Genomic DNA, 26,371 nt, shown 5'->3' with positions numbered 1-26,371 from the left:
AATAAAGAGATTAAGCATGCGATACAGAGAAAAAGGCATTGTGGAGACAGCATAAGAGAAGTGAAAATAACCAATTTCATGAGGTCTACAAAGACCAGGCAAGGAGGGTAACTTGGTTGGCGAGAGTAGCTAATGTGAGGTATGAACAGCAGTTAGCTAATGAAGCCAAAAAGAAACCTAGGGTGTTCTTTCGATATGTATCCAGCAAAAGAAAGCATGATTATGGCATTGATAGGAGAAAATGGTATAAAGATAGTTGTTGCAGAATGTGTGGTGGAGATACTTAATGAGCAATTCATAAAGGTCTTTCAATCTTGTGAATGTGACTTCATGGAGAGATTGAGAGCAGTAGATGATGGGGAGGAGAGACTGACTGTAAGTGAGCAAGAGGTGTATGGGGAGTTGAGCAAACTAGATATTAATAAGGCTGTGGGACTTGATAATATATCACCGTGTATTCTGAAGGAATGTGCCAGAGAGTTGACACCTGTCTCGACATTTTTTTAATACGAGTCTTGCACTTGGTCAAGTTCCTAAGGAGTGGAAGGAGGGCAAGATTATGCCATTTCATAAAGGAGGTGATCGAACCCAAGCATCAAACTTAACGCCTATCTGTGTGTGTGTGTGTGTGTCAAGTGTTGTGGTTAAGTTGTTGGAGAAGATTGTGAGAACTAGGATCCAGAGTTGGGTTGACAACAATGGTATTATCTTTGATGGACAGCATGGATTTGCTAAAGGGAGGTCATGTTTTAGTAATCTACTTACTTATTACAATAAAGTGACTGCTTCCTTGGACAGAGGAGAAGGATACACAGTAATATACTTTGATTTTGCAAAGGCTTTTGATGGAGTACCTCATGATGAATTGATAGTCAAACTAGAGCAGATGGGGTTGGATATTAGATTAGTGCATTGGATTGGAGACTGGCTATCTGATAGGTATCAACAAGTTGTGTATGGGCGAGCGATATCCAGGAAAAGGAAAGTCACTAGTGGAGTGCCTCAGGGGTCTGTTTTGAGGCCATTACTGTTTAACTTATATATTAATGATATAGGTTAAGATTTGGATGGAGATATTCAGTTGTTTGCAGATAATGCAAAGTTGGGATGAACTGTGAAGAGTAGTGAAGATGTTGTGGCCTTACAAGAAGACTTGAATAAATTGAGTGATTGGGCACGGAAATGGAGATGTGAGTTCAAAGTTGCAAAATGCAAGGTTTTAAAATTTGGAAAACAAAAATGGGATGCAGAATTTATGCTTGGTGAGGATATATTGTTGAGGGTGGAAGAAATAAGAGATCTGGGGGTGATAGTGGATAAGGATCTGAAATTTATGGGACACTGACATGTAGAAGCAGGGAGATTCTTGTTCCGTTGTATAATGCTTTGATTAGGCCACACATGGACTATTATGCCCAGATTTGATCACCTGGTTTTCAGAAGGATGAAGAGATGTTGGAAATGGTCCTGAGGCGATTGACTAAGATAGTTTCTGACCTCTGGAATGTTGAGTATGAGGAAAGATTGAGAAGATGGAATTTGTAAAGCCAAGTCTGGTGGGCAGGAGGAAAAGGGGAGATATGATAGACCTGCAAGTTGGTAAGGGGTTGTTATAGGATCAATGCTGAAGAAGTTCTACAGAAAATATTGGAGATCGGGGGGGGGGGGGGAGAACCAGAGGTCATCCCTGGAAACTGTATAAAGAGGGTGTGAGTAGGGGAGTGAGAGACAAAGTTGTAAGTGATTGGAATGCCTTCCCTGAGAGTGTGGTGTCTGCAAGCAGTTTGAATGTGTTCAAGGCACGGTATGATGAACTGTGTGTGTGTGATAAAAGGACCTCCCAGATGAGTCTTTGAATCCATGAGGTCTTGCGATAATAATAATATGAAGTCAACCTCTCTTCTTTTTCTTCTTCCAACAAGTCCTAAAAGAGGTGTGTTCTGTTATGTAATATTGGTTTCTAGCTAGGCTATTCATATGCCATTTCACTTTATTCTGTGACTGTTCATTTGGGTTTAGATAAGGGCTCTGATTTAGTCATGCCATTAGAAGTTTTTCTCAAACCCATAGTGAATTTTCCTGTGCAACTCTGGGGATATTGTTCTTTTTGCTGGAACAAGTATGGTCCTGCACCACAGAATTCCATTAGTGCAGTGCTGTCCAGATTGTAGAGTTATATTTCACATTCATGCTGGTACTGATAGAATTCAGTTCCATGCTACAACCTTTCAGCCCAAATTATCCCATCTTCTGTCACCATAATTTACAGTTAGGACAAATCCTGCTCATAACATCTGCTTGACTATCAAATTAAAACCATATTTTACCATTTGATGAAAAGATTGATTGTATGGTTTATATGTTGGCTATTCATAACTGTATTTTTTAATGAAATTATAATTTGGTCTAATTTATTAACCAAATTAAAATTAAGTAATAGTTGCAGTGTTTCAGGAAAGGCAAATTGCCATCATTATTGAACATGGTATAATATGATATGTGCATGCCCACACCACACTAAGTAAAATGTGGCTGAAGTTTGTCTCATAAAATCCTAAAAAATACCCTCTGGTGGTTGTTGGGCTCAAGTACACAGGATGTTTCTCAATTTGGGACAGTTTCATGCAACCAAATATGTTGAGGTTTGGATAGTTTCTTAATACAGAAGCAGGTTCAAGGAAAAGTGTTTCATATTTATATTTGCAGCAGTGGAGAAGATTTTCCTGCCTGTTTGGCCATAGTAGGATAGTTTACGACTGCAAGGGACCTGGTAAACACTTGGCAAGTCTAGAGTCTGTGGCGTTGGTGAAGCAGATAAGGCAGAGGTGGCCAACCTTTTATGTTCCATGCATCAATTTTTACACACATGAGTTCAGATGCACCATACAACTCTTGTACCCTTAAAAGCTCCCAGCAAAAATATGTTAATATAGACGTATTTAATATAAATATGATATATTGATATTGAGGTACATGAGTATCATTTGTAAACTGACTGACAAAGACCTGCGACACACCACTGTTGCTAAAGAGATCAAACAAATGAATATGAAAAAAATGTGCACGAAACAACGAAATCGCTAAAAATAATCACTAAGTTTTAGCTTTTTTTCTACAAATCGGTTTTTGGTTAATACTTTTTGCATAAACAGGCTTACTTTTTTTATTATTATCGTTAGGTTCCAATGTGCCATTCTAATCATTCAATGTGCCACTTTTGGCACATATGCCATAGTCTGGACATTCCTCAGATAAGGAACCCTAATTTTTTATATGGTCTGTAAGTGGTGGAAAGGTTGTATTTTAGGATTTTAGTTAGTGTCTTGGATAGGCAGGACAACCAACATCAGAATTGCTGAACATAAGGATATCCGTTTCCACCACTATGATTACTTAGTACTAGCTGACCATGCTTTGGACACCTGACATAGGATACTCTGAAAGAAAGCCATTTTATTCCATCACGGCAGATACAAATATGAAAGATTTTTCCTTGAATCTGCTTCTGCCTTAAGAAATTACCCAAACCTCAACAAATGTGGTTATTATTATTATTTGTCACCTCCAGGGAGTCCAGAGACTCATTGAGGGAGGGCATCTACTCTACAACTCTGCTTCCACCATTCGCAATCCACCAACTTACCGCAACTACACCAACGCCATATACCACCGACCACCACTAGTATTTCCACAGACAATCACAAACATCCGTTTGTGATTGTCTGTGGAAAATGTGAGTTCGAATGTGAGTTCGAATCCCGCTGTGGGCGGGATTCAAACTCACAGCCTCTTGACTGGAGAGCAGACAATCTAACCACTCGGCCAGCCAGGCTGGCATATGAAACTTAGGTTATACGAAATTGCCCCAAATTTGGGCTGCTCTCTTCCACTGTATTTCAATCCAACAGCAAAGGATGCTCATTTTAGCCCACTGTGGCATTATTTAGGACTTTAGGCTTACTCTCAGTTGACATACTTCAGCCTCGTTACTCAGTGTAGTGCTTACTTGCACATATCATGCTATATTGTGTTCCCTGATGATGATAATTTGACTTTACCGAGATATAGGAAGTATTAATTACATTTATTTTAGGTAACATATTAGTCTACATTGTAATTTCCTTAAACAATACAATTATAAATAGCCAACTACCAGACTTAATATAATCCATGAAGATTCCATAGTACTCAAGGCTCATCATTACAGTAAGCCGAAACCGAAGTTCTACAGACAACTGAATAGATTTAGCTTTTCTGAAACACTGACAGGATAATAACATTATCCCTTAATGTGTTAAATTCAAACACTGCTTTAATTCACGAGAGGCTCCTCATATAGAGATACACTAGCTTTGCCGTTATATGTGAACAGATTGGCACTGCGCTCATTCTACTTGCCAACGCCAGTGAAGCTTTTTTTTTGTGTAGCAGAAGAGAATCTTGCTACAGTGTTGAACTTTGGATGTTCCTTTCAGACATCTCTAATGCTTCAACAGCCAAAGTTGAAAGCCTTTCAAGAAGACTTGAATATATTGAGTGATTGGGAATGGGGATGCGAGTTCAATATTGCAAAATGTAAGGTTTTAAAATTTGTGCTTGGTGGGGATTATATTTTCAGAGGTGGAGGAATTTATGCTTGGTGGGGATTATATTGTCAGAGGTGGAGGAATTAAGAGATCTTGGGGTGATATTGGATAAGGATCTGAAATTTAGGGAATACATTGCTAAAATTGTGAAGACAACACAAAGACTTCTGGGAATGATGTGGAGGATACTAACTTGTAGAGGTAGGGAGATTCTTGTTCCATTGTATAAGGCTTTGATTAGGCCACACATGGACTACTGTGCCCAGATTTGGTCACCTGGTTTTCAAAAGGATGAAGAGATGTTGGAAAGCTGGAATGTCAAATATGAGGAAAGATTGAGAAGATACAATTTACAGAGTCTAGTGGATAGGAGGAAGAGGGGAGATATGATAGAGACCTACAAGTTAGTAAGGGGTTGTTATAGGATCAATATTGGAGAGGTCCTACAGAAAACAGTGGGAGATCAGGGAAGAACCAGAGGTCATCCCTGGAAACTGTATAAAGAGGGTGTTAGCAGGGGAGTGAGAAAGGTTTTTTTGCGTGCAGAGTTGTGAATGATTGAAATGCCTTGCCTGAGAGTGTATTTAAGACATGTACGATGTGCTGTGTCATGATAAAAGAACCTCCTAAATCAATCTTTGACTTCATGGGGTCTTGGGGTAATAATAATAATAATAAAAGTTGGTCAGGAGTTGTTACCAGGTTAATCAAAAATATTTTTCATAGAATGGGGGAGGGGAGTAGAGCAAGAGAACATCCCTGGCCTGTATAAGGAGGGGTATGAGCAAAGGAGTAAGGAGAAGGTTCTCTCCATAGAGAGTGATTGGTGAGTTTAATAGATTGCCTTAGTGTGTTGTGAATGCAGACTGAATGAGTTTAAAGCAGTGGTTGCCAAAGGGGTCGATATTGACCCCCTGGGGTTGATATGATATTGTTAGGGGTCGATTCGGGCTCAGGGGTCGATTGGGGGTTGACAGAAAAATATAAGACATTATTGTATGGGTAATATTTAATTCGGTTAACTTGGATTACCTCCATGACAAAAGACATGGAGGTAATGACAACGCAATTAAGAGTGAATCGTGGGATCAGTACCTCCATCTTTCAGGTCCATGAATAGGACCTATAAGATGGAGTAAGGTCATGAAAATAGTTACTGAGGCCAATAAAGTAGGCCAAAATGACATATTTACCAATAAACGGAAGTTGGTGGTTCCTGCTGGCCGGCGCAGTGGGAGCGAGATTGCAACACGTGCGTGGTTCTTATTTACTGATACTTACAAGTATTCGATCCCAGTCTCATTTTTGCACATCTACATACAAGTGACCGTTAATGTTCTAAAATTCATCAACATACATATTATAATTCAATCGTTATTCATTCACGAACTAAACTTCTCTGTGTTGATGAGTTGAGCAGCGCTGGTAGTAATACCAGTGATATTAATACCAGTAGTTTATTAATATCACTAGTAATACCAGTGATATTACTAGCGATAGTAGTAGTAATAGTAATATAATAATATATACTATACTATACATACAATAAACACTGTAACTATAAAATGAACAATCTAAAAACTCACATAAGCGTCTTTTTTTGCTTGTCCTATTATAATTACGTAATAGTAAAATATAGCGGGTTGATAAAAAGTCAAGAAACGCTTGAAGGGGTCGATGGGCAAATGACTTTCGCGACCCTTGGTTTAAAGCATGGTTTGATGAGCTTTGTGTACTGCATAGGATGGGTCTCTGACTCCATGGAGGTCTGATGTTAATAATAATGATACATCAGAAAGGAAGTTTGCTTTGCATTGTAGGATACTAAAGCAGTTGATGTGAAATCATCTGCCTCTATACATCTGTAGCATAATTGTAAAGATACTTTATGTGCAGACTTTGTTTGCTTACACTTGGGTAAAGGATTAAACAAGAATATAATTTCTTCTCAAGTATAATGAATATTGATGTGTAAAGATAAGGTGATCCTTTTGTCTCATTAAATCATGGCCATAATGTAACTCCACCTGGACTGCTGCACACAGATTTGGTCTCTTGGGTTCAAAAGTGATGAAAAAGCTGTGAAGAGGATGAAAAGAGGAATTACAAAGATGATGTTGAGATTATGGAATATAATGATGATGATGATGAGAAATTGAGAGCATATTGAATGTAGATGATGATGAGAAATTGAGAATATATGGAATGCAGACACCTATAAGCTGGTGAATTAGGGGGCAATGTGATAGAAACAAACTTCTGAAAGCAGGTGTTATGGGATGCCAGTTATAACATTTTTCATTATATGGAAGGTGGGGAGATGACATTTGGGCATCTGTGGAATTTGAGTTCGTATGCCCTTAAGGAAGAGGCAAGAGCTAGATTTTTCTCTCACATAGCAGTGAGTGAATGAGTGGAAAAACTTGTGTGTTGAAGTGGTGACTGATGAATGTGAATGAGTGGTGAGTGGTGAATGAGCTTAAGAGAAAGTATGCTAGCTGGTGTGGTTGATGTTTGGCCTTCCATGATTAGGTCTTGATTCCCCCTGAAATTTCCGATAATAATCAGAATGTAATCTTTAAATACTTTAATGGTGGGATGGAAGTGCGGTGCCTGCCATAATGGAAGGACAGAAATTCAGAATATTTTACACCTCACTGGCCCTTGGAACAGAGTTTCATATTCAGCCTGAATGAGCTTGTAAACTAGTAAAGTTGAGACTGGATTATGATAGATTATAAGCTTACTGTAGATTTTATATGTAGCTTGCTTGTGAATTTAGTGATGCATTAATTTTTTAAACTAGATATCCTTTTGGAAAACCTGTAAAAGGAGAAGTTACTCTTACAGTTGCTCCTAGGACAAGGTATAATAAATTGACTGTACGCCCATATGAATCTTTTCAAAGAAAAATGAAGGTATTTTTTGAGTTGTTAGCATATTTATTAAATAAGTGCTATACATAAGGAATTCATAACATTCATACTTGAGTCACTAACAAGAATTGTTAGAACCTTCTCCCTTCCCAATAACTGCTCTGTTATTCTATGTAGCAATACATTATAGGTGTCAGTTAACTGCATGCTCGATCATTCATATCTGTTATCACTGTAGATTATAATAAATATAGTCTACAGTGATAACAGATAAATTAAATAAATATGAATCTTTTGTATAACTCCTTTTATAACTTTCCTGTATAACTCCCTTTTAATTTAAGTTCCTTTGTGAGTTTAGTATTTTTTCATGTGAATCTGTCATAGCCTTCAAGGATGTAATAAATTTCATTTCTTTCTCTGAATTAATTACATAAAATGGATGTAATGGTAGTGTCTCATCTCATCTTCCTTTTACCCTCTTTTACCTTGCACTGTCGAGGCTTTATTAATGATCAGACCTCAAACTGTTCACAGGATAAGGTGGGCAGCCCTAAGCTCTGGTGTATCCTATGTCCTGTAGTGTCGAGTTCTCAAGGCCGGTTTGCTCGCTTTGTGGGATGAAAAACCCCAGGATAAAGTGGGGAAAAAACCCTATGCCCAAGACTGGCTAACTTGGCTATGGCTGAGGAAGATCCTTCAGCTCCTCACGTCACCAACGAGAATCGAACCTAGAACACTCCTTCCCCAGGCATATGGTTGCAAAGCGCACAGCCACTAGGCTAACTGTGTGGACGATGGTAGTGTCTAAAGGTTTTAATTCACAGTTATTAAATTATGTTAAAAGCAAATATCCAAGTGAGGAAACTAAATGCATTATGAACATATTGCTGATTTCAGCATAATTAACATAATTGGTTGCTGGGCTAAAAGCACAAGCATTTATTTATTTTTTATGCAATATGTGAGAAGAGGGGATAATATGATCAAGACATAAGTTACTGAGGGGATGAGATCTTACCAGACAGATAACAGAGGAATTTTTAAAAATGCAAACAGTTCACATGGAACTTCATACACCACAGGATATGCTAGGGGTGGGCAGACTTCAAAATCGGAAATGGAGAATGAAACGTATTTGTGCCTATGGATCCACATATTCTTTCTCCTAAGAAAGAAGCAGAGGAAATTTTTTTTGAGTCACTAGAGCAATCATCTGACATAAAAAAAAAATGGAAAAAGTGATTCTGGTTGGAGATCTGAACAGCAGAGTAGGAAATGAATCTCAATAGGCATATAAAAACATTTTTGGAGAATTTGGAGTGTAAGGCTAATAATAATGGTAAGTATCTGTTAGATTTTTACTAGGGATATGGGCTAGTAATTACTAACACCATATTCCAACATAAAGATGTGCATAAGTTCATGTGGAGAGAAGATGCAAAAAATAAGAAAATTCTCATTAACTATGTCATTGTTGATAGTGATATTTTCACTCTGTACACTACTGCATCCTGTATATGCATCAAGTTCAGGAAGCGTGGAAGCCATCTTCAGATTTTTTCTGATGGAAGATTGCATAGTTATTTTCCTGGAAGAGCTGCAGCTTATCTTGGAGGTTTTCAGTAAATGATTAGCCACTTGATCAGGAGTTACCTCTGGTGGTTTGTATGTTGTTGGTTCTGCTCCCCCCCCCCCTAATTTTCTCAGAAGTGTCCAGCTTTTCCAGCTAGATTTGGTGAAGTCAAGTTCATGGATGGTTGAGATCCATCTTTCCTTTCTGTTTTTGTCAAGCATTGCTATGAGCTCCTTAGCAATAGTTGGGTCTTCAGTTTTTTCATATTTGGCTAAAAGTTCCTTGGTATCCCTATTCCAGCATGGGATGTATTATTTTCTGTAGCCTCTAGGAATAGAGGCTTTGGCTGCAGTTTCGATTAGTTTGAGAAATCTGGGATATCAATTAGGGGTGGGTGGTATTACTCTAATGATTTGCTCAGTTTGCTTTTCAAATATATTCCAGTTGGATCTGTGAAGGTTCCATCTGGTGATTGGTGTTCCACTGATGATTGGGATTGATGTACCTATTTCTATTAGTAGGACAATGCTGGGAATCTGTTGAGGATGGTTCTAGTTGTTGGCAGAGGGTGGTCTTCAGAGTCTGTAGAGACTATGCACAGATTGGTGGGTGAGGGTTCTGTTCCATTTGGCCAACTGAAGAGTGCCTTCTTGCTTGGTGTCATAGATCAAATACAGGTTGTATGTATCCATCCAGTTAACTAGATTATCACCATCCTGGTTATTAGAGGAATTGAAGTGTTTTGAAAAGCTTTTCTCTGGGAATCTTGTCACTTTATGCCAAATTGTTGAATATCATGGGAGTATGACAAGGATCTGTACTTACGTTTTGTAGGTCTGGAAAGGGCATATGACAAGATGCCCAGAGAAAAGCTTTTCAAAACACTTCAATGATATCAGTAAATGGAACATTATATGTTCCATTATCAGAAACCTGATATTAGAATTGGAGATATCAACTTAGATCTTTTCTTCATCCAAATGATATCATATCATATCATCTGGATGAAAAAAACACACATCTAGTGCAAGTCTAATGGATTCTATAACTAAACTGAATAACAGCTCTAATATACAAGGCTGGTCTGAAAAGTTCTCGGCCTCGACCATAGATGGCAATACTATTGGCAAGATTTTTTTTTCTAAGTTGATACATCTGTCATAAACATCTATGTGAAATTACGTCATTCTATCAGGTAGTTGTTTTATATAGAGCTGTCTGAAGCAAAAGTGTTGTCTATATCCCTTGAAATTGATAAAATTGAGTATCGTGCAGTTATAAAATTCTTTGTAAAAGAAGATTTAACACTGAAAGAAATTCATTCGACGTTCATAAAAGTTTATAGACACTCTTCTCCTTCGTTTTCTAAAATTAAGAAATGGGCTACCAAGTTTAAACATGGCTGTACCAGCCTTGTAGATGATCCATGTGAAGGACATTCAAAAAGTGTAACAACACCAGAAATCATTGATCAAGTGCACGATATGGTATTGGATGACCAGCAAGTCAAAGTGCATGAAATTGCTGAGACTATAGTCGTTTCAATAGAACGTGTAGGATATATTTTGCACGAAGAATTGCAAATGAAAAAGCTTTGTGCAAGATGGATGTCATGATTGCTCACAGCAGATCAAAAACGCACTCGCATGAAAATCTCTGAACAGTGCTTGGAGTGTTTTAACAAGAATAACATTGATTTTGTGCATCGATTTATTACTATGGATGAGACTTAGATTCACCATTACACACCAGAATCCAAACAGCAGTCAAAACAGTGGACAGAAGCCGGTTGTTCAGCGCCAATGAAGACAAAGTCAGTTCCATCTCCAGGAAAGGTCATGGCATTGGTGTTTTGAGATGCTAAAGCATTTTGTTTATTAATTATCTTGAAAAAGGTAAACAATAACCAGGGAATATTATTCTGATCTTTTAACCAGACTAGACGAAAAAATTCGTGAGAAAAGGCCCAGTTCGCAGAAGAAAATAATCATCTTTCATCAGAACAATGCACTTGCCCACAAAGGTGTTTTGGCAAAGGGAAAATTAAGGGATCTGCATTATTATTCTTGGGACATCCACCCTATTCCCCAGATTTGGCTCCCTCTGACTTCTATCTCTTCCCAAAACTAAAACTCTTCCTTGCTAGTCAGCATTTTTCTTCGAATCAAGAGGTGATTGCGGCTGTGTGTGTGGGGGGTAATTTGTAGATCTTACTGAGAACCACTACAGGAATAGGATAATGGCAATGGAGCATCGCTGGAATAAATGTATTAGTCTTAAGGGAGATTATGTTGAAAAATAAAAATTATATTTGAAATTAAAAATTCTTTTTTATTGTAAAGCCAAGAACTTTTCAGACTACCCTCATATTTGGCATGAAAATCAGCAATAACAAGACCAAAACTATGAAAATAGGTGGGAACATAGAAAACTTCAGCTGTATTCTCAGTGGAGAAGCTATAAAAAAAGTAAAATATTTCAGCTATTTAGGGCACAGTTTTTTTTAGTGAATATGGCAAATTAAATCTGGAAATAGACATTTGAATAAGTAAAGCTATAATGCTCAGGAGCGAGTTAAATAATTTATATGGAATAAGAGAGAAACTAGCCAGAATACTAAATTAGCAGTATACAAGATGGATTCCAATCAGCATTGAGCTATGGATCAGAGTTGGGTTAGAAATAAAGCACTTGAACAAAGATTAGAGACCATAGATACAACAGTTCTGAGAAAAATTAGGGGTCTAAACAGGTGACATCAGTGACAGAATCATATTAAATATAAAGACATTAGGAAGGAACTTGATATTGTTTGCTTTCAAGAATCTATAAGAAGGGCTACTCTAAGGTGGTATGTTTACTTAAACAGAATGGGAGAAGAAAGGTTAGCACAACAGGTGTTTGATGAAGGAAAAAGACCAAGATCTAGGTGGATTGATTTAGTCAGAAGTGTCTTAGAAGAATAAAATGTTATATATGACAATATTGGAGTGCTGGCAAGTAATAGACTAACTAATTTGGAGGAAAATTGTTGATATGAGATTAATAATAATGTAAACTTAATTATGTAATGCTGTCATAGTAGCCCGAAAATCCCTTGTATCATGAAATTGTGAATGACGATGATAATCTGCTTCAGGTTGAGTAGACATAGCATTGACTGTTGCTAGTAGCTATAGTTTTTTGTTTTTCACTTATGGATCCAGCAAATCACAATTAATTAATGAACATTTTGAATTATGTCATACTTATCTGGATGATTATGATGTTTTATGAATTTTTTCATTGCTTTGATTTTTTTTCAGCCATCATTTTTCAAACTAACACTGAGTTCATAGGTCACAATTTTTAACAATTAATATTGTTAAGGATTGCGACCTATTTTCATATCAATAACAACATTCAGTGTTATACTATAAAACAAAATAGTGATACATATGATATATAGTATGGTATAAACATATGATATATAATGATAAATAGTGATACGGATGTTAAAAGGGACAAAAGTGAGGCGAGAGTGGCGGAAAGAAACGGAATTAAGAGAACCAATGAAAGTAGAAATGGCGTGATGCAGATATCGCAAGTGAAAAAAATCGAAAGAATAAATGATAGCGAAAAAAGTTGGACGTATGTTGGACCGAAAGTACGGAGATGAATGAGAGGGAAAGTGAGAAGAGGGGGTCGAGAGTTAGAAAGTTCGAAATATTTAATGATAGAGAGAATGTGTCGCGAGATTTGGAAAGTGAATTGGATTGGATGAGGCAAGAAATGAAATGGATGCAGAATGAAATTAAGAGAATTCAGGTCAAAACTATTAAAATAAATCATGATGGCATGAAAGAGTTAACGAAAGATGAGTGAGTGGCACTGTATGGCGACTCCATTATTAAAGGTGTGCTAGAGGATAAAATGCACAAGGTATGTTTTCCAGGCGGTAAAATGAGTAGAGTGATTGAGGTATTGCATATGAGGCGGGAGTGAGCAAAAGAGTTAATTGTATCAATTGGTACAAATGATTTGAGAGAGAACAAAGAGCATGTCAGAATGAATGTCAGGAGGCTGCTTGGAAAGATAAAAGAGAATAGTGTGACAGGAAGGGTAGTCAGTGTGTTGCCTAGGTATGATTGTGGTGAAATGAGGCAGAGAGAAAGGATTATGAATGATATTCTGGCTGAAATGTGTGAGGATATGGGAGTACAGTTTGTTAATGTGTGGAATGAGTTTGAGGGACGAAGTGAGCTGTATGGGAGTGATGGACTGCATTTGAGTGGTTATGGTGTGAGTCGCTTGGAGAGACTGCTGCTGGAAGGTAGAGAAGTGAATAGAGAGAATGAATCAGATCGAGAGGGGAGTGATGTGGAAAAGCAGGAGAGTAAGACAGGAGAGATTGAAGAAGTGGAAATGAATGGGGAAGTGAGTGGTATGAGTATAGAAAATGAGAGAATGGGTGTGCAAAAGAAGCAGGGAAACGGGGAGGCCCAGGGTGGACAGGGGTACACAGCGTGAGAAAGATGGATGCTCCAAGAGGAGGTGAGAGCATGTGTAGGCAGGAAAGAAATGGGTTGACCAGGGATCAAGAGGAAACAGTTGGAATTGAAAAGGGTTCTAAAATGAAGAAGCAGAAAGGGAAATGGCCCCAGCCCAGTCACATCGAGTGCATGGTATCAGTGGAACTAGCTGTAGATCCAGAAATGAGCTGTCGTGTTTGTATACCAATGCTAGAAGTATAAGAAACAAGATGGATGAAATGGTTGCACTAATTGCATCTGTTCACCCAAAGATTGTCGGAATAAGTGAGACATGGTTAGATGAGGACGGCATCCTGACATGAATAGAGATGGAAGGGTATGATCTGTTTCGTGAGGATAGAAGGGGTAAAAAGGGAGGAGGAGTGCTATTGATGATAGAGAAAGAGTTATGTCCATACAAGGTAGCGATACAAGAGGGAAATAGGGCCAGTGGTTTTGAGGCAGTATGGTGTGAGATAGAGGTGAATAGAATCAAATACTTGGTGGGATGTTGTTATAGACCTGGTAATGTGAATGGTGGTGATAGTGAAATGTATAGTCAAATAAGCCAAGTAAATAAGAAAAAGGGTGATCATTGTGGGTGATTTTAATTATGGCAATATAGACTGGAATGAAGAGATAGCAACCAGAAGTAAACAAAATGAGTTTCTTGGGTTTTTGAGGGATAACTACCTCAGACAGTATGTAACAGAGGGCACACGAGGATTAAGGATCTTGGATTTGGTCATCTCATTAGAGGATGTAATTATAAATGAGGTGTCAAATCATCCACCAATTGGTGAAAGTGACCATGAGGTGATTACCTGGGTGGTTGCCAGCAGTGCAAGGACCCCTGTGAAAAAAAGGTATATGTGGAACTACAAGGGAGGTGATTATGAAGAGCTCAGGAGACCGCTTGCAGGTGTAGCATGGAACGAGGAGTTAGCTGGAAAAGAGATCAATGCAACTTGGGGGTTTTTCAAAAACTATTTAGTAGATGCAATGTCTAAATGTATTCCAAGGGTGAGAAGGTTAAATAAGGTAGGTGTGAGATGGATGAATAAAGAGAGTAAGCATGCGATATAGAGAAAAAGGGTATTGTGGAGGCAGCATGAGAGAAGTGGATGTAACCAATTTCATGAGGTCTACAAAGACCAGGCAAGGAGGGTTACTTGGTTGATGAGAGTAGCTAAAGAGAGGTATGAACAGCAGTTAGCTAATGAAGCCAAAAAGAATCGTAGGGAGTTCTTTCGATATGTAGCCAGCAAAAGAAAGAATGATTATGGAAGGATGACATTGATTGGAGGAAATGGTATAAAGACAGTTGTTGCAGAATGTATGGCAGAGATACTTAATGAGCAGTTCATAAAGATCTTTCAATCTTGTGAATGTGACTTCATGGAGAGATTGAGAGCAGTTGATGATGGGGAGGAGAGACTGACTGTAAGTGAGCAAGAGGTGTTTGGGGAGTTGAGTAAACTAGATATAAATAAGGCTTTGGGACTTGATAATATATCACTGCGTATTCGGAAGGAATGTGCCAGAGAGTTGACATCTGCCTTGACATATTTTTTTAATACAAGTCTTGCACTTGGTCAAGTTCCTAAAGAGTGGAAGGAGGGCACGATTGTGCCACTTCATAAACTAAGTGATCGAACTCACGCATCAAACTATTGGCCTATCTCTGTGTCAGGTGTTGTGGTTAAGTTGTTGGAGAACTAGTGAGAACTAGTATCCAGAGTTAGGTTGACAACAATGGTGTAATCTTTGATGGACAGCATGGATTTGCTAAAGGGAGGTCATGTTTTAGTAATCTACTTACTTATTACAATAAAGTGACTGCTTCCTTGGACAGAGGAGAAGGATACACAATAATATACTTGGATTTCGCAAAGGATTTTGATAGAGTACCTCATGATAGAGTACCTCATGAAACTAGAGCAGATGGGGTTGGATATTAGATTAGTGCATTGGATTGGAGATTGGCTGTCTGATAGGTATCAACAAGTTGTGTATGGGGGGTGCAATATCCAGGAAAAGGAACGCCACTAATGGAGTGCCTCAGGGGTCTGTTTTAGGGACATTACTGTTTAACTTATATATTAATGATATAGGTGAAGATTTGGATGGAGATATTCAGTTGTTTGCAGATGATGCAAAGTTGGGACGAACCATAAAGAGTAGTGAAGATGTTGTGGCCTTGCAAGAAGACTTGAATAAGTTGAGTGATTGGGCAAGCAAATGGGGATGTGAATTCAATGTTGCAAAACGTAAGGTTTTAAAATTTGGAAAACAAAGATGATATGCAGAATTTATGCTTGGTGAGAATATATTGTTGGAGGTAGAGGAAATAAGAGATCTGGGGGTGATAGTGGATATCTAAAATTTAGGGGACACATCGCCAAAATTGTGAAGACAACACAAAGACTTCTGGGAATGATGCGGAGGACACTGACGTGTAGGAGTAGGGAGATTCTTGTTCCATTGTATAAGGCTTTGATTAGGCCACACATGGACTATTGTGCCCAGATTTGGTCACCGGGTTTTCAAAAGGATGAAGAGATGTTGGAAAGGGTCCAAAGGCAACTGACTAAGGTAGTTTCTGACCTCTGGAATGTTAAGTATGAGGAAAGATTGAGAAAATGTAATTTGCAGAGTCTGTGGAGAGAAGGAAGAGGGGGAGATATGATAGAGACCTACAAGTTGCTAAGGGGTTGTTATAAGATCAATGGTGGAGAAGTTCTACAGAGAATAGTGGGAGATCAGGGGAGAACCAGAGGTCATCACTGGAAATTGTATAAAGAGGGTGTGAGTAGGGGAGTGAGAGGCAGGTTTTTTTCGTGCAGAGTTGTGAATGATTGAAATGCCTTGCCTGAGAGTGTGGTGTCTGCAAGGAGTTTGAGTGTGTTTAAGACACGGTATGATGAGATGTGTGTGTGATAAAAGGACCTCCCAGTTGAGTCTTTGACTCCATGAGGTCTTGGGAAATAATAATAATAATATGATTATGCAGATACTGAAGAGATGTATATGAAAATTTGAAATATTGCTATACAAGGTGGTGCCGGTTTGTTTTGTATGTGTTAATAAATAATGTTATGTGGATTAATGCTATGTTAAGAAAAAATATTTTATTTAATAATCAGAAAAGTCTTATACAAGATTTATACTTGATATCAAAAAAGTTATTTTTAATATCCTATACATATAATACATTTGTGATTCACAGCAAGAATGATTCAAAAGATATATTTTTTTTACAGTTTTTCCTGATATGTTTCCCTATGATTCATGCTTGCGGTTGTACAAAAGAAAATGCAGAGAGGAAAGATAGTGTGTGTGTGTGTGTGTGTGTGTGTGTGTGTGTGTGTGTGTGTGTGTGTGTGTGTGTGTGTGTGTGTGTGTGTGTGTGTGTGTGTGTTATCCAGTTATAATAATGAATAGCATAATAGCCAGAATGTGTCAGAAGAGAGAATTGTAATATGTGGATGCTTGGAGGGCATTTGAGGACAGAAAGGAAGCGTATGCGAGTGACTGCTTGCATTTGAATGAGGAAGGACATAGGCATCTGGACAGATTGCTGTTTTTTGAACAAGTCGGTGTGTCAATGCAGAGAAACTAGAATTCCCAGGGTGGAAGGTAGCAGGGGTGGCTTCTTGTGAGACGACATCAGGTAACACTGAGTCCAGTGGAGTCGGGAGGGGATAATGATAGGTATAGAAGCAGTGACATTTTTATCCTTTATACCAATGCTAGGAGTATCTGGAATAAAGCAGATGAATTGGCAACACTGATAGCATTAGCTTGGCTAAAGATTATTGGGATCTCTGAGACATGGTTGATGGAAGATGATATAATAACAGGAATAGAAGTAGCAGGGTACAGCATTTTTCAGCAGGAAAACTGCTGAAATATGAAGAAATATGGAGTACTGCTTATGATAGGTGATGACTTATGTCCTCTAAGAGTGTAGGCTTTTGAAGGCAGTGATATTAATGGTTTTGAAAGCATATGGTGTAAGATAGAGGTGGGCAAGACAGGATATTTAGTGGGGTGTTGCTACAAGCCAAGGGGCACAGAGGGTGGGGACCAGGAGATGTTTCAGTTGAGTTTGGCAAGTGCAAGAAGAATGATTGTTATGGGAGATTTTAACTGCAGCAGTATAAGTTGGGAAGAGGAAAATGCATGTAGTAATAATGGAATTTATGGAATTCTTGAGGGACAGATGTCTTAGGCAACATGTAATTGAGGGAACAAGAGGGTCAAGGGTTTTGGATTTGGTCATAGCATTAGAAGAGTGATAAAAACTGAGATGATGCCTCTCGTCCAGTTGGAGTGAGTGACCATTTGGTTTTGACTTGGAAGATGAACAGACGTGCAGGAGTATCAAAGAAAAGGGAACGTATGTGAAATTGTAAGGCAGGTGATTATATTAGTCTTAGATATCAACTTGGGGCAATTCCATGGAGGGCAGAATTGGAAGACCAGGATATCATTAGTGCTTAGGAAATTGTGAAGGAATATTTGTTAGCAGCAATAGTAAGCTGTATTTCACAAGTGAAGAAGCGGACACAATTTGGTATAAAATGGATGACAAACATTATCAAAGAGGAACTGCAGGGTTATGGAAGAGATATAATGAGAGGGGGTTGAGAGAGCAGATGCATGAAGAATATAAGACTCAGGCCAGGAGAGTGACTAGTATGGTAAGGAAGGCGAAACTGGAATATGAGAAGAGATTGATACTAAGATCCAAAGAAAATCCTAGGGAATTTTTTAGCTATGTGGCCAGTAGAAGGAGAAATGATTGTGGAAGAATGGCATTGTGGGATAAAAATGGGAATAGAGTGACTGATGCAGAGGACATAGTGGAGTTGTTCAATAAACACTTTATTGGAGTATTTCATCCTGGAGAAGTAAGTTTTAATACTAGAGGGATAGGGCAGGTGCGAGGTTTAGAAGTGCAAGAGGAGAGTGTGTTCCAAATACTGAACAATTACCTCCAATTGTGATAGTGCTGTTGCATAAGGGTGGTAGTAGACTGGGTGGGTCTAAACTATAGGCCAGTTTGTGTTTCATCAGTAGTTGTTAAGATCTTGGAGAAATTAGTGAGGGACCATATACAGCATTGGGCAAATGAGGGTAATGTTAGCTGTGAGTGTCAACATAAATTTTTTAAGGGGTGCTCTTGCTTTAGTAATATGGTTGCCTTTTATAATAAAGTGACAAGAGCAGTTGATGAGGGAAAGGCATATACAGCCTTTTTTTGGATTTTGCAAATGTATTTGACAGAGTGCCACATAATAAGCTGATATTTAAGTTGCAGTACATGGGTTCAGATGTTTGGTTAGTCAACTGGATTCAGGATTGGCTGTCTGATAGGTATCAGAGAGTTGTGTATGGTGGCACAATATCAAGGAGGCAGAAGATTACAAGTGGGATCCCACAGGCTCAGTATTAGGACCTGTATTGTTTAATATTTATATCAATGACATTGTTAGTGGATTGCAGGGGGATTTCAGTTGTTTGCAGATGATGTGAAGCTGGGAAGGGTTATTATTAATAGTGCAGCTCTGCAAGTGGATAAACTAGACAGATGGGCAAATGAGTGGGGATGTCGATTTAATGCAGCAAAATGTAAAGTCTTGAAGTTTGGGATACATCAATGGGAGGCTGCATACTCGATTGGAGGAGCTGTACTGGTGGAAGTAGGGGAGACTGGAGATCTGGGGATGATAATTGATAGAAAACTGAAATTCAGGGAACTTATTGCAAAGGTAGCGAAGGTAACCCTGAGGATTGCTGCAATATTGAGAAGGACAATGACCTGCAGAGATAAAAGCGTTATTGTTCCATTATGTAAGACCCACACTTACTGTTATTCTCAAATTTGGTACACAGGATATAAAGGGGATAAATTAACTGTGGAAAGGGTACAGAGGTGGATAGCAAAGATGGTTTCAGGACTGTACAATGTTAGTTATGAGGATCGGCTGAGGGAATGTGGAACTGCAGAGTTTTGGTAGATAGAAGAAGGAGAGGTGATATGATTGAGACTTTTAAACTGTTGAGAGGTAGTTACAGGATTGACACTGGGGAGTCCTTTTACTTTTTGGAACAGCTGGAAGGAGTGATGACAAGGGGCCATCCCTGGAAGTTGCAAAAGGAAGCAGTGAGCAAGAGGGTAAGGAGTGGTTTCTTTGCATGGAGGGTGGTTGAACTGTGGAATGCATTGCCTGATAAAATTGTGAGAACAAGAACAGTCAATGAGTTTAAGGAGTGGTATGATGGACTTTGTGTTTCTTTGGAAGGATCTCCCACGATGAGTCTTTTGACTCCATGGAAGTCTGAATAAAAATAACAAGAAGAAGAAAATGGAAAAACTCAAAATTGAAAAGAAAGTCATACTTCTTTTCTTTCCATTTTAGCATCAAACTAAACATTTATAAATGTGACCTGCCTGTTTATGCTTTGTGCACATAAATATAAATTAATACATAATGTAAAAGGCTAATTATCTTTTGTGAGTGAGATTCATATTTAAGAAAAAAATATAAACATCTAAGAATGATCTAATACTTTATATTTGATTACATACATCATAATCGAGAGTTTCATATGCATGTGGTCTGTATATGTATAGGTGCATTCTAAAATATTTGAAATTTTGTTTTAATTAAAATTTATTAGTTGATAAAAATCAACTTATATAGGTTAATCAAGTTTATAAATGCTTCTCTTAATAAAATAAAGAAAGCAACTCTTATGTATAGAATCCTTTATAAATTTAAACTACATGTGTGTGTGTATTTATTTATTTTCATATATTTCAAGATTGATGGCAGCATTGAGATTTATGTAAATTTGCTTCAAGATTTATCTCTGAGGACAGATTTCTTTAAACGTGAGATAGAATTCTTTGCTCTTGTTGAAGAAGAAGAAACCAAACGCAAGTATAATACTACTAATACTATGTGGATTTATGATAAAGAGATAAAAGTGGAGCTTATTAAAACTTCAGAGACCTTTAAACCAGGGCTAAGATATACGGCATTTGTAAGTAGTAATTTTGTTAGCATTTTGCAATCTTAATAAATGCTTTTTTTTTTTTTTACAATGATTTGAGCAATATTATGGTTTCTATTAATTTATTTTAAAGTTATTTATAAGAACATATCATAATGCATAGATTTACATTTAAATACATTTAAATGTGTTTCAATAATAACTAATAATTTGCTATGTAATTATGCCTTTTTTAAAAATTACATAGCATTTCTCATTATTAGTTGAAATTCTAATACAATCATCAGTTTTTTAATTCGTTGAACATGTAGATTTGTTAGCATGCAATTGGAATGTGAGCATATGCAAGAACGTCGAGGTGCAGAACATGCAAAAATCATAAATCTGAAATTATATACATTGCCAATAAAATGTCTAATTAGAAAAATGTATGGATTTTTTAATTAAATTAAATCTAATTATAAAAAAGATAAAGGAACTGATATAATGGACTTGTGTTTGAATGGACTTTTGTGAATGATAGAAAAAAATAACAATGAACATTGAAGATGTAGAAGCAGATCAACAACAAAAAAGGAAATGATGATAACAAGCTAAATAATCCTACAAATAAATGAAAATTGATTTGTAGGATGAGGACATGAACAAGATTCTAAGATCATCTCATGCTTTTTGAAGGACAAAATAGAGATTAGTAAATGCAGTAATGGAATTTCATACAAAGAACAGATAAAAGAAACAAAGATTTTAGAGAGTAGAAACCTAAGGTTGATTCTTGTCGTGATGAGAGGAATCTTTATTTGAGAATTTTTCATTCGAAGATGCATTAGCTGATCTTATATGGAAGTAACAGGTTTTTTCCTCCTGGAAACTTGGATTTTTCATTCCACATACAGAAAAAATCGGCCTTCAGAACACACACAATTTACAGACAAAAAATACTAGTGGTAGTGGTGGGCAGTAGGTGGTGTTGGTGGAGATGATGATGGTAGTGGTGGTTTGGTGTAGTTGGTGGATTAAGTGGTGGAAATGGAGAGTTGTTGAGTAGGTGTTCTCCCTCGATGAGTTTTTGGACTCCTCGGAGGTGTCATGAAATAATAATAATAATAACCAAATTGAAAGATATCGAATAAAGCATGAATGAGAAATGTAAAACATTCTATGAGAATATGGTATTAGTGATATTCTGAATGATCAAGTAAAATATTTCATTTGCTAGGATTGAAGATCTAGAAGGTCACTGAAAATGTTAAAATAAGAGTAAAGAGATAAATAATTGTTCATTATTTTAGATGCAAATGATTGCAAAGCAAATAGAAGATATATGGAGAGGAGAAAGATGAGTCTTTAGGTATGGAAAAATTTATTATAGTGCACTTTCTTTACTTTACAATGAATATTTTTCTCCATGTGTATGCAGAAAATTCACCATCCATTCTGTGTCCTACAAACTACATCTTAGGCAAAACTTTCTTGAAAATGTTAAAGAGAAGAAATAGACCGTATGCAGGAAAAAAAAAATGCAGACCTTTTGTGAAACCTTACAGATCTATTTCAAAAATATGCATAATCTCAGTTTCAATTTTAGTTTTGATCAGTTACATGTACAACTTCAAAATTACATCTACTCCTCTTCCGTACTGAAATCCAACTATTACACACCTCTTATTCTTCTTTGCTCTATATATATCTTTATCTCTATTGCACTCCTGATGCTATCAGTCATTCCAAAATTTTCATCTTTAAATTTTGTCTTCATGCAGTCGATCTTTTCTAATATTAAAGTGATCCTCCTTGTATAATTTAATATTCACATCTGTGTTAAAAATACCAAGGAATTTTAAACCTGGTTTTACTCCATTTCCCAAGTAAGCAAACAGACAAACAAGTCAAGTTTGCGCCTGCAAGTGATGCAAGTCTAGCTGATCCTATACATAGTGCAAGACCAAGGCAACTCGTGGTAAAGGTGGCATAAGCTCTGATCACTCTTAATATTTACCCTTAATGCCAAAACACATCTCCAAGAAGGGGATGCATGATGTTTTGTATTAAAGGCAAGAGGCCACTACCCAGACCGGTTTCGACCTTTATTGAGGGCTCATCAGTGGGAGCTAGGCTAGAAATACCAAGATTTAGTAATACAGAGCTTATATAAGTATAAGTATTTTACAGAACAAGTTGCCATAAGGTGTTCTAACCTTATTAAATAAAAATCTCTGGAGGAGATATAAATGTAGAAAGTATTTTACCTTGGGTATAATAAATGTTAAAAATACCAAGCAATTTTAAACCTGGTTTTACTCCATTTCCCAAGTAAGCAAACAGACAAACAAGTCAAGTTTGCGCCTGCAAGTGATGCAAGTCTAGCTGATCCTACACGTAGTGCAAGACCACGACAACTCGTGGTAAAGGTGGCATAAGCTCTGATCACTAATCTTAATATTTACCCTTAATGCCAAAACACATCTCCAAGAAGGGGATGCATGATGTTTTGTATTAAAGGCATGAGGCCACCACCCAGACCGGTTTCGACCTTCATTGAGGTCTCATTAGTGGGAGCTAGGCTAGAAATACCAAGATTTAGTAATACAGAGCTTATATAAGTATAAGTATTTTACCAGAACAAGTTGCCATAAGGTGTTCTAACCTTATTAAATAAAAATCTCTGGAGGAGATATAAATGTAGAAAGTATTTTACCTTGGGTATAATAAACGTTAAAAATACCAAGCAATTTTAAACCTGGTTTTACTCCATTTCCCAAGTAAGCAAACAGACAAACAAGTCAAGTTTGTGCCTGCAAGTGATGCAAGTCTAGCTGATCCTATACATAGTGCAAGACCACGGCAACTCGTGGTAAAGGTGGCATAAGCTCTGATCACTAATCTTAATATTTATCCTTAATGCCAAAACACATCTCCAAGAAGGGGATGCATGATGTTTTGTATTAAAGGCAAGAGGCCACCACCCAGACCAGTTTCGACCTTCACTGAGGTCTCATCAGTGGGAGCTAGGCTAGAAATACCAAGATTTAGTAATACAGAGCTTATATAAGTATAAGTATTTTACCAGAACAAGTTGCCATAAGGTGTTCTAACCTTATTAAATAAAAATCTCTGGAGGAGATATAAATGTAGAAAGTATTTTACCTTGGGTATAATAAATGTTAAAAATACCAAGCAATTTTAAACCTGGTTTTACTCCATTTCCCAAGTAAGCAAACAGACAAACAAGTCAAGTTTGCACCTGCAAGTGATGCAAGTCTAGCTGATCCTACACGTAGTGCAAGACATAATTTTATTTAATAAGGTTAGAACACCTTATGGCAACTTGTTCTGGTAAAATACTTATACTTATATAAGTTCTGTATTACTAAATCTTGGTATTTCTAGCCTAGCTCCCGCTGATGAGACCTTTTTTCAGCAGCCCTGAGAGAAAGCTCCATGTTCCAGTCCTTCTTCAAACCTGTTCCAGCAGATTCCAGCAACAGTTTAGGAGAACCGAAAAGAGAGCTCCAATTGAAGTCCTGCCTTGGTAAGATTCCTTTGTTCTTTTTGTGGTTTTCTTTAGGCCTATACACGACATTCCGCTATTTTATAGGAATAGACTATCCTTGGAAAGTCTTCTTCCTTTCTTTCCTTAAATAATGTGTTCGGTTTTACCGAGGGTAAGAACCCTCGGGTTCGAAATAGATACTGGTATTCACCAGAGGATGTTTGCGAGGGCTATTATTGACTGCGTTGGGGCAGACAATATTTCCGGTTTCACCCCTTATGGGGGGGGGGAAGGTTTCAAGTTGTATGCAAAGACGCTGCAACTAGAGAATAACCTATGAAAGGAGTTGAGTGCGAGGCAAAAATTTTTCAACCTTTTGTGGTAGGAAGCTTTGTCAAAAGAGTAAGAATAGATCGTTTTCCGCTTGAATACTTAGAAGAAGACAATGACATCATAACTAAAGTATTCTCGAAATGGGGAGCTGTTCGGGATATCGAAATTGGCACGGACGCTGAGATCCCACAATGGAAATCTGGTGAAGTCACCTTTTCCATCATGATGAAGGCAGAAATTCCGAATTTCGTCAAGATAGGATCGGCCAGGGTAATGGTGAGTTACCCGGGAGTAAAGAGGCAATGCTTTAGATGCAGAGCCCTCACTCATCTAGGGGCCCAGTGCCCGAAGTTAATATGCAAGAACTGCCTAACAGCGGGCCATACAGTAACACAGTGCCAGTCAGCATGCCTAAAATGCGGCACTAACGGCCATAAGGTGGACACCTGTCCGGACAGAAACCTGGCCGAAAAATTGGGAGGCAGTATTATGCCCAGCACGGAAGCAACAGCCAAAAATGTCATTGGCGCAGAACCGAATGAGTTCCCTACCCTGAAGGCCGCGCATGAGGGAACAACAAGAAAGAATCATGCCGCTACGTCTGAAACACTGCCGAATACACCAATAGAGAAACCTACAACCAGGAAAGACAAAAAGCAGAAAGAACCAGCCACCGAGCAAACCGCCACTACAAATGTAGCAACCAAAAATAACCAGCAGCACCAACAAAAAGGAACTCTCACTGCAGTCACAATAGACGAAGACACGGAGGCACTAGATATTATTATTATTACTACGGGCTACTCCAGGAGTTGTTAGACTCATCGAGGGAGGCCCTAAACATCATGTTCACACAACTGTTCAACATTCTCACAGTATCTATCATACCTTGATTTGAACTCGCTCACTGTCATAGCACCCACAACAGACTCTGGCAGCTTATTCCACTCATTTACCACTCTAAAAGTAAATAACCCAGCTCTAACACCCTTGCTAACCACGCTCTTGCCCAGCTTCCATGGGTGTCCCCTAGTTCTCCCACCACCAGTCCTGATCTCAAAAATATCATCTGAATTAATCTTATAGAATCCTTTTAGCAATTTGAATGTCTCAATCATATCTCCCCTCTTCCGCCTATCAACTAGTTTCTGCAACCCACAAATCTTCAACCTGTTCTCATATGGTTCATTCCATAGACCTGCTATCATCTTAGTCATTCGCCTCTGGATCCTCTCCACCTCCTCCCCATCAAGAAGGAACCGAGGTGACCAAATCTGGGCACAGTAGTCGAGATGAGGTCTTATCAGGGCTCGGTACAGAGGTACAATAACTTGCTTGTCTCTGCTCGTCAAGGTATTTTTCAACAACCAAGTGAGTTGATGAGCTGATTTAGCTACTTTCGCAATGTGCCCCCTAAACTTCATCTCCCTATCCACCAACACTCCCAAGTCCCTGACCTCATCAATCTCTAGGAGTAGCAGAAGATGTCAAAGTCATCTTGCAAGACTTTGACATCTTCTGCGTTTACTATCGCCCTACCCAACTTTGCATCATCAGCGAACAAATGAACTGTCCCACTTAGACCCTTCCCTATATCGTTAATGAACAGATTAAACAGCAGTGGTCCAAGAACAGAACCCTGTGGCACACCACTTGTCACAGGCCGTCTTTTGGACTCTACTCCTGAATAAACTACTCTTTGATATCTCTCCATCAACCACCCAGCTATCCATCTCACCAACCCTATATCCATTCCCATATGTTGTAGTTTACGGATTAGAATTCCATGTGGTATCCTGTCAAACGCCTTTGCCAGGTCCAGCAGTATCACTGTAAACCCATTTCCCTTATCCAGTTCAGCCGTCACTCACCTTGTTATAAAACTTGAGCAAGTTACTGAGGCATGATCTACCCTTCACAAAGCCATGATGTCCTCTGTACAGTATCTCATTTTCATCAATCCATTCCTG

At 38.1% G+C, this 26,371-nt stretch overlaps 1 protein-coding gene across 1 annotated transcript in view; it reads left to right on the top strand.

The window, feature by feature from the left end:
- LOC150096624 (CD109 antigen-like) overlaps positions 1-26,371 on the top strand; it is a 930,782-nt gene that overhangs the window by 287,369 nt on the left and 617,042 nt on the right. The window contains exons 11-12 of the mRNA XM_090407963.1: positions 7,393-7,504; positions 20,384-20,605. Of these exons, the coding sequence (XP_090264089.1) occupies positions 7,393-7,504; positions 20,384-20,605 (334 nt within the window). The remainder of the gene's footprint in view (positions 1-7,392; positions 7,505-20,383; positions 20,606-26,371) is intronic.

This window comes from Typopeltis vanoorti, chromosome 18 (assembly GCF_054136105.1).
Source record: "Typopeltis vanoorti isolate ZY-2024b chromosome 18, IOZ_Tvanoo_1.0, whole genome shotgun sequence".
Classification (NCBI taxonomy): Eukaryota; Metazoa; Arthropoda; class Arachnida; order Uropygi; family Thelyphonidae; genus Typopeltis; species Typopeltis vanoorti.
This window is presented reverse-complemented; position numbering and strand designations above follow the sequence as displayed.